At 45.6% G+C, this 10,000-nt stretch overlaps 1 protein-coding gene across 1 annotated transcript in view; it reads left to right on the forward strand.

The window, feature by feature from the left end:
* Positions 1 to 10,000, forward strand: part of LOC308172376 (gamma-aminobutyric acid receptor subunit rho-3-like) — a gene marked incomplete at both ends in the record, with an annotated part of 18,309 nt that overhangs the window by 1,089 nt on the left and 7,220 nt on the right. Inside the window, one exon of the mRNA XM_080547288.1 lies at positions 1,309 to 1,421. Coding sequence (XP_080403414.1) covers positions 1,309 to 1,421 — 113 coding nt within the window. The remainder of the gene's footprint in view (positions 1 to 1,308; positions 1,422 to 10,000) is intronic.

The following is a 10,000-nucleotide window of genomic DNA, read 5'->3' on the forward strand; positions in this document are numbered from 1 at the left end:
AAAAATGAAGGAAAGCAGAAATATTGCTCTATTTATTTATTTATTTTATAAAGGAATGATTTTCGTCAAAGGGAAGGTGACTATTGATAATCTTCTGGATACTAAGCTGTGGTTTTCTTTGTCTTTTTCTTTTGGATTACATTGTGGATACTGATGTTGGTTATGTATTTATTTTGTGTTGTTTCAGTATTAAGAATGGAAAATTATTAGTACTGTTGATACTGTAATTGATGAATTAATTAATTGGATTATATAATTTAAGTATAATTGTTTTCACTTGAGAGTGACGGATAGGACATGATAAGCGTAGGCTTCATCCTACTCCCTTTCCAACATTGATACCTGTACTCTTCATATTAGTTATTTGTTCTTTTATTTATTTTAAAATCATGTTCGAAATAAAGATTCATTCATTAATTCATTATTATTATTTATAGGTTTGATCTGTGGTTTACTCCAGGCATGGAGAGAGTGGGATGGAGTGTATTCATCGCAGTTCAGTCGCTCTAGGTAGCTCACCTGTGCAGGTGTGTTAGTGTGTAATTTGAGACCGTTTCAACCTGTAATTACCTGTTATACCTTGTTACCCGCACCCCCCATACACACACACACACACACACACACACACACACACACTGACACCCATTACTCACTGCACTACACACAGCATATGTTTTGTGTGTGTGTGTGTGTGTGTGTGTGTGTGTGTGTGAGTGTGTGTGTGTGTGTGTGTGTGCGTGTGTGTGTGTGTGGTTGATGTTCCTGGATGATTGAGGAAGGAGAGGAGGGTTCATGGGGTAACCACAGACTCCTTCTCTAATCAAACCCTACAATTAGAGACTTGTTAAAGAGGGTAATTATTAACACTGGGTGTGTGCGTGCGTGTGTCTGTCTGTGTGTGTGTGTGTGTGTGTGTGTGTGTGTGTGTGTGTGTGTGTGTGTGTGTGTGCGTGTGTCTGTCTGTGTATGTGTGTCTGAGCATTTGTGTGTGCGTGTGTCTGTGCATTTGTGTGTGCGTGTGTCTGTGCATTTGTGTGTGTGTCTGTCTGTGTGTGTCTGGGTGTGTCTGTCTGTGTGTGTGCGCGCGTGTATTTGTGTGTGTGTGTTTGAGGCAGATGTCATAACTTGATGTTTGTGTTTCCTTCGATCACGAGTTGCGGAATGCTGGAATGCAGCATGTGTAATCGAGACAGTTCCATGTGTAATCTAGACAGTTCCGTGTGTAATCTAGACAGTTCCGTGTGTGTGTTCCATGTGTGCGTTCCCAGGCGTATCGACTACAAACTGAACGTGTGTGTTCCCCTCCAGGCGTATCGACTACAAGCTGAAGAAGCAGGACAGCACCAAGTCTCTGCTCATCAAGACCGAACAGCTGCTGAGGATAGAAGAGCACGACTTCGCCATGAGGCCTGGGTTTGGAGGTCAGACACACACACACACACACACACACACACACACACACACACAGAAACGCACACAGACACACGCACACACACGTATACAGACGCACGCACACAGAAACGCACGCACACAAATGCACACACACAGAAACGCACACAGACGCACACATACACACACAAACGCACACAGACGCATGCACGCACACACACACACACACACACACACGCATTAAACACCTCTCAATCTCTCTGAACCAGACTGAGTCTAATCCAATCACTTACACATAACCACCGTCCAAAAGTCACTCTGTGTCCCCTGCTGATGATGCGTATAGCTGCGCTCTGATGATGCGTACCAGATCTGCTGTCTCCTGATTGCCGCTGGGCACTGGGTCAGAGAGACAATGGACGCTCCCGACTCAACACTGAGACAGATTACACTCAACCAGATTACCTGACGTGTGTGTGTGTGTGTGTGTGTGTGTGCGTTTGTGTAATAATAATTGTTTTATTGCCATGCAATCAACTTCAACGTCAGTCAATTGTTGGAATTTGGTATTTTATGCTCTAGGCAAGGGGAAGGGGTCATCCGTTGCACGCAGGCATGCATACACACACACACCCACACCCACACATACAGACACACACACACACTCCTTATGGTTTCGCGTCACGCATGGCTATGACGGTACGCTCTGTCCTCTAACTAACAGTCAGACAGAGGACAACAGAAAAAAAACAAATGCACCACTGTCTCACCCACGGTCCCTGTGGCATTTCAACTGAACTGTAATTTGACGCAGACAGACAGGGAGATGACTGCAGGGGTATCCCATGGTTAGGACGAACCTCTGTGTGTGTGTGACTGGGGCATCACTTTACTGTAGTCACTCTGAATCCTTCTGGAACGTTCACTCTGGAATGTAATAATGACACATAATGACATCATTTCTGTGGCTAATTCTTGAAATTCAATGTTGTTGCCTCAGGTTGTAGACTGTGTGTCATGGGTGTGGGGGTTTAAGCTGAACCAATGCAGCACTGCCAGCCAGTGCTGCACACAATGATCTCATTCCTACAAACCATCTGGTAACTTTGCTCCTTTCGTTGGAGCGAAAAAGTGACAGGATGTTTCTTGTATTAATTATTATTAATTATTTTATTAGTAAAACAAATATACAATGGGCCGGTTTCAGAGACAAGGCTTAAGCCTAGTCCTGGACTAAATCACACTTTCAATGTAAAATCTCCATTGAAGATGTTTTTTAGTCTAGGATTAGGCTTAAGCCTTGTCTGTGAAACCGGCCCAATTACAACAATCAGTGCAGGTCAGAGGTCATCCCTATGTTCCCCCAGCCCAATGGTCCCACAGCCCAATGGTGCCACATTTAGGGCCAGTTTCACAGACAAGGCTTAAGCCTAATCCTGGACTAAAAAGCATCTTCAATGGAGATTTTACATTGAAAGTGTGATTTAGTCCAGGACTAGGTTTAAGCCTTGTCTGTGAAACCGGCCCTTAATGTTAGATTTTGAATGCACAATTACAGATATTCACGCAATGTGGTGGAGAGGTGTAGCATGGAGCTAGGAAGACCCCCTCAAATTCTTATCACAATCCGAGGGTTAGGGCTAGGGGTTAGGGTTGGGGCAGATGGATTGGTCAACCCAATGAGGAGGAAAGAGGCTTCAGACAGGCAGACACACATATTTTCCTCTGTTATATAGTTAGATTACTTAGAAATGTGGGAAGTGGGAACATTGGGTTGTGGGACCATCGGGCTGTGGGAACACAGACACGCTCCCTTGTTATCGACCGTGTTGACAGCATCAGAGGGCCTCCCTAGACTCTGAAGAGACAGAGTACAATGTTTCTTTAGCTAGGCTAGGGAGGTGCTCCCTTGTCTGTGTGATAAGGACATTTCTTGACAATATTTCAGTCTGTTTAGGAGACCCTTTTTTGGCTTGTGAGCGCTAATGTTAGCTAGCTTGTGAGTGCTATGTTAGCTAGCTTGTGAGTGCTAATGTTAGCTAGCTTGTGAGTGCTATGTTAGCTAGCTTGTGAGTGCTAATGTTAGTTAGCTGAAATTCTATAAAGCATCTTTAACAGAGATGATTGATTCTCCTGATATATTCCTAGATATCATTTATATCATATATGAATTTCTCTTATCACTTTTTCAAAATGTCTCTTACCAGTTCAGTCTCATTGTTTTGACGTCTAGGCCAGACAGAAGGTGTTGTGTGTTTCCTGTTTCAAGTGTCACAAACCCGAAGGTAGTGGCAAAAAAGGGAGTCACACATGTGTTTAAATTAGACAACTTAAGTTATATTATACTAAGTAAGCAAATTAAACTAAATAACATATGTATACGAATATGGATAAGAATCAGTAGTGTATAATGCCATGAGTGAATGAGTGTAAACTGTGTTGTTGTATGTGTGAGGGTGTATTGTAAAAATAGGAGGCTCAACCCAGGTAACCCAAGACCTCACCAAAACCCTAAAGGAAGTGTTGTGGATATAATTGATTCTTAATAGATTTAGTAGAACTTACAAAGCACAAAGAGCTTAGATCAATTGTCTCCAAAGAGGCCTTTTATTAAGCCAAGTTTACATGAGCGCAGAGATAAATGAGCAGACCAATAGCAAGAAGCAAGCAGAAAAAGCCCCCAAAGATGGGTGCGACGCATATTTATAGACCTGTCCTTGGTCTTGAGGTCACTATTCTTGGGAACCAATCATATTATACAAATCTGTGATTACACAAGTTATGGGCCCTGTCCATAGTCAGAATTATTCACTGCGCCACAGATCTTGGCCCATCCCTTACAGCAGTGTTTCCCAAACTGTGGGGCGCGACCCCCTAGTGGGGCGCGGGGGTACTGCAGGGGGGGCGCAGAAATAATATGGGAGGGGGAAAAAATGTACACACAAGAGCTGTAAACAAACACTGCTTGCTTAAGGTTACCATCAGGGGTGTTGTGGGCGTTGGATGATAAAAATGAGAACCTGAATGGAGCGCAGGCCATAAACTGTAACAAAGAGGCAGCGAGGGGGCGCGAGCCCAGGGGGGGCTCCATTCACGTCATTGACGCGCGCTCTCCCTCCCCATCATTCCAGCTATCTAGCAGCAACAACAACAATGGATAAGTTTATGAAAGAGCCAGAAGCTAAACGAAAAGCGAAGGAGCCCATAACAAACGTCCCAAAGCCAAAGTCAAGAAAGTATGATGATACATACCTCTCCCTGGGCTTCACGTCTAATGTGGACAGGATACAATCTTTCACATGGAAACTGGACATGTGGGGGAGGAGACTTGAACAGGGGGACATCGACTCATTTGGGAATCTGAAGGCATTCATCGAGACCAATGAGCTGCAGAGCACAGTGGTTCCATGTATGACAGAGCACATCTCAGCCCTGAAACAAAGCTTCCAGAAATACTTCTCTGTGGATCCATTTGTTGCACCACCACCTGCCATGTTCAGCACTGCGGAAGAGGAACAGTACATCGACATGACTTCAGAGTCAACCATGAGGCTGCAGTTCACATCCACGACTTTGGCTGGGTTTTGGATTGGAGTGGAGAAGGACTACCCTCTCATTGGACAGAAAGCTGTGGGAATACTGCTGCCTTTTGCAACATCATACCTGTGTGAGATAGGCTTTTCTGCTGTTGCTGCTATCAAAAGCAAATACAGGTCGAAGTTGAACATTGAGAATGAACTGAGAGTGGCAGTCTCAAAACAACAACCCCGCTTTGAGAAGATTTGCAAGGCAAAGCAAGCACACACAAGTCATTGATCGTAATTGTGATAGGAATGTGAGGAGTAAGAATAGTGATGCAGTAGAAATTAGTTAATGTTGATATGTTGAATATTTCAGTGGCACAGGATCATTTGCCAAGCACTTATGTTCCTTTTCAACCCATAATAAAATATAAAACTATAGTTGGATATATGTGTCTTGTTATTATTAGAAGAGAAAATGTAATGTTTTTACAACTTTATACAATTAATTATATCAATATAGGTGGGGACTGGGTTAGGGGGGGCTCGAAAATATTTCCAATTACCCAAGGGGGGCCTGATTGAAAAAGTTTGGGAACCGCTGCCTTACAGGAAGGAAATGGGCCTTCCTTGAGTGCTAGCTTCGCCAAACTTAACGAGAGACTTACATTTCTCAGTATAACATGATATAAAACCACTACAGAAGAAATAGTCAGGTTTGTATAATTTCGTGGGAATTTTTTGGGGATTTGCTAATCTATACATTTTTGGAAAGGGCATTGTATGAGGAACCAGAAAATATATGTTTCCATTTGCACAGATGTCTGAAAGGCGGCCATCTTGGCATTTAAGAAATGGCCGCCATAATACACACGTTTTGTAATATCTTGGCTTCTAAATAAGCTAGAACATTTTAACTGCTAAACCTACATTTTCAGGGTCAAGGAATCCAATGGTTGTAGTTACAAAGCTTTTTTTTGTATTTTTTTTTTTTATATCATCACATAAAAATGTGTAACTTGTACTTTAAGAAATTGTCGTTTTTCTATTACTTCCATACGTGAGTCCACAGACCACAGTATGATCACGACAACCTCCTGCATTAGATAGTCTCGATGTTATGATTTAAACTTTTGTTGGCTTTTTGGGGGGATTTGCTAATCTATACATTTTTGGATGTTATGGCAACAGCCAGCAACCAGTAAGGCAATACAGAGGCAGGTAAATCTTTAGCCTAATGACATATTTAATGATCTTCTTTCGGCGTATGGGTAGTTGTTTTCCTCTCCACTCCACCATGCTCGGGGCCGAGGGGCTACCCTTTTACCACCCCGAGACCTGGTTGAGGGGCTCACCCTGGCTATATTTCTGGACACCCCTCCAGAAGCCACGTCATCGTCTCGTCATCTAGTACCGACAGAACATGCATCCCGTTGGGTGGGTGGTACACCAGGCAATCCAGGATAACATGGTCTGCGGTTTGGTCCTCTCCGCCACACTCGCACGACGCATTTGGGGACAAGCCCCATCTGTGCATTGATGAGCGGAAACGCCCGATGCCGGTCCGGAGACGATTGAGCCTCACCCAGGATAGCCTTGGCAAGTCCATCCCGAGGGGCTCAGGGCCGGCGACTGGGATATGGTCGCGGAGTTTGGAGGTGTTTGCCTCCCACTCCACGCGCCACATATAATCCGCCCATCCTGCCGCACTGATGTTAAGATCTCTGCATTGCTGCCTGAGATCCTGTGCGGCAGGCACAAATGGGTGTCTCGACTTGAGACGCCGGGAGGGCTCCGCTGTTATAGTGAGCCTATCGTGGAGCAGATGGTTATTAAGCTCCACGGCCCGGCAGGTGAGACGTGCTGTGGCTCCCATGCGGCGGAGGCCTGCGGGCTGGATGCCTGCTAGGGTGGGAAGGTTGTCCACGGGGGTAGGACGCAGGCATCCTGTCACAAACCGCAAGGCTTCGTTTATAGGCGAGTCGATGAGGCGGGTGTGGGCACTGCGACACCATACTGGGGCGCAGTATTCACTAGTTGAATAAAGGAGGGCTAGGGCTGCCGTGTGCAAGGTCTTTGCGCCGGCGCCCCAGCCTGAGCCAACCAGTCGCCTCATCAACACCACACGAGCTGTTAACTTCTTGCGCAGTGACTCGAGGTGCCGGCGAAACGTGAGCGTTCTGTCCAATGTCACGCCGAGATAGATTGGCTCAGCGGAACATGGCAGGGGAGTTCCATCTAGGTATACTCTAAGCTCACATTTAGCCTCCCTGTTGTTAAGGTGGAAGGCAGCCGACACCGTCTTTGCCTCGCTAAGCTTCAATCTCCATTTCCGGAAGTATGCCACTAGTGTCTGCATGTCCTGGCTCAGAATCCCCTCCACAGACTGCCAATTTCCAGCAGAGTACACCACTGCGAGGTCGTCTGCGTAGGCGTACTTCCGCGAGAGTGTGTTGGGCAGGTCATAGGTGTAGATATTATAGAGGAGGGGGGCCAGGACCGATCCCTGAGGGACGCCGTTCTTAATGATCATTCTGACCATGTGCCTGTCCGGCAGCAGGCGGAGCAGCTTGCAGGTGAGGCCGCGATGCCATACGGTATCGTAGGCAGCCGTCAGGTCTATAAAGACGGCCCCGTCTCGAGGATCTTGAAGGGGATGCATAACAGAGAGATGGGACGGTAACTCTTAGGGTCCCCTTCAGGCTTATTCGGTTTAGGGATCGCAACAACTAGGGCTCTTCGCCAGATTTTGGGGATCTTGAGTTGGCGCAAACAGGAAGTGAGGAACGCTCTCAGGCAGGACTTCAAGGCGGGTGCGGCATGGAGAATAAGCTCCGTATATCATATTTCATGATAAAAATAGGGAATGAAACAAAATAAATGAATGGGAGGAATGTGGGGAGTGTATGGTGTGCTGGTTGTTCTGTTTGTGGGATGTGTATTTACTCTATGTGTAATGACAGGCGGGTTGTGTCTCTTGACTATGTATAAGCGTTTATGCTTTGTGTGATGTGATATGTGAATGGCGAGTCCAATGCGTGCCAATGTGAGCTGGGCTGTTAGATTAGTTCATCATCATCACTTTCGTGCGTCACAGCTTGGGAATCGTCATCGTTCTGGCACTGGCTGCTGCACATGTCGGTACAGGCTAAGTTCTTAGCTCTGCACGAACATCTGCCAGAAGAACAGTCAGTTTTGCATTTGCATTGTACCATCTCAATGATGGACTTTGGGGCTGGGAGGACGTCTGTGGTTGTTGGTTTAAGCATGCCATCCTCATGTTTGGAGTACCAATTTTGCAGGGAATCCAATTAGCCTATGGATCCTGCAGAGCAATGGCTGCCTGTGCCCATATACTTTTTTTTTTTAAGAAGAAGAATACAAAAAATTGCTTTGTAACTCCAACCATTGGATTCATTGACCCTGAAAATGTAGGTTTAGCAGTTAAAATCAATGTTCTAGCTTATTTAGAAGCCAAGATATTACAAAACGTGTGTATTATGGCGGCCATTTTGTAAATGCCAAGTTGGCCGCCTTTCAGACATCTGTGCAAATGGAAACATATATTTTCTGATTCCTCATACAATGCCCTTTCCAAAAATGTATAGATTAGCAAATCCCCAAACAATTCCCACGAAAGTTTAAATTGAAACATAGTGAACCTGACTAAAAGGTCAGTGGAAGAGAGACTGAGCTGAGGATACTCCCACAATATATCCTCAGCTCCCCAAACCCAGGTGACACTAGTTAGGCTGACGACCTACCCACTCTGCCCAGGCTCCCAAAGGAAGACAGAGACAACAGAGACAGAGACAGCCAACGGACAGGCAGAGTGGGAGGCGTCACACAAGGCTCTACTGTAACTTTGTGAGAGGGTTAGAGTTGAAACATAAAACAAGCAGAATCATGGTTTGGCCTAGAGCTTTGCGTTTGGGACAGATAGAAGATAGAAGTGTTCTTACAGATAACAGCTAGACTAAATATCAGAGACTGATGGAGGTAGAGATCAGAGGACCAGCTCATTGTAAATGCATGGGATGATATGAGGAACATGTTTGATATTCCTCCGATTTCTGCCTCCACCAACCTCCCCTGTAGAGCGCTTACGATCGATTTGTCTCAACAGTCTCAAATGTCTCAACTTAACCGTACGTCGTCAATAACAATCGTAATTTTGCCATCAAAACCAAAACCAGTCGTCGTTTCACAATTTAGTGAGATCGTATCGTGTTTTCACACCGCGCTCAGAAATAAAGTGGGATGTCGAAGTCGCCTGTTTATGTAACAGAGCTGGAAACAGAGGCCTGATGAGAGATTGCAGGCGGTTCTGCGGTTTGGCTCGTGAGATTAACTTGATTAAATAAAGTGTTTATTGAGCTGCAGGGCGGAGACCATACACCACGCATTAACACACTTCGCGCCCGCGACAGCACCCATACAATTAACACATTCTGTACAGACACACAAACACTATTCATATACACACACGCACACGCACACACACGTGTGTGTGTAGCCTGCCATAACCACGGCCTTAAACCACCGACCTCAATCCAATCCATCCACTGTGTTGCTGCAGGGAGCGTATATACTGGATATTTAGGCTCTCTCTGTAGCGTAAGTCGCGTCGGATAAAAGCGTCAGCTAAATGGCATATATTATCTAAACCACGTCCAGACGGCATAAGCAGAGTCCATATCGTGCCAGCAACTTAGAGCCCCAGACAGATTTGTGTGTGTGTGTGTGTGTGTGTGTGTGTGTGTGTGTGTGTCTCTGTGTCTGTGTGTGTCTGTGTGTTTGTGTGTGTTTGTGTGTGTGTGTGTGTATGTGTTTGTGTGTGTGTGTGTGTGTGTGTGTTTGCTGTTCCTTTTTCGATTGTTAAGCCCAGAAACCCAGACATGGATGAACGGGTCAAACTACTCAGCCCTGATGTCTGTGATGTCTGTGATGTCTGTGGTCCTTATGTGGGGGTGGGGCAGGAAGCAGGAAGTAAAGGGTGGTAGGAGAGGGTTTTGTGGGGGTGCAGTGATGTATACACAGGGTTGCCTGGTGTGTGGCGTTTGTTTGTGTGTCTTTGTGGGTCTGTGTGG

This window comes from Nansenia antarctica, assembly GCF_963989245.1.
Source record: "Nansenia antarctica genome assembly, chromosome: 17".
NCBI lineage: Eukaryota > Metazoa > Chordata > Actinopteri > Argentiniformes > Microstomatidae > Nansenia > Nansenia antarctica.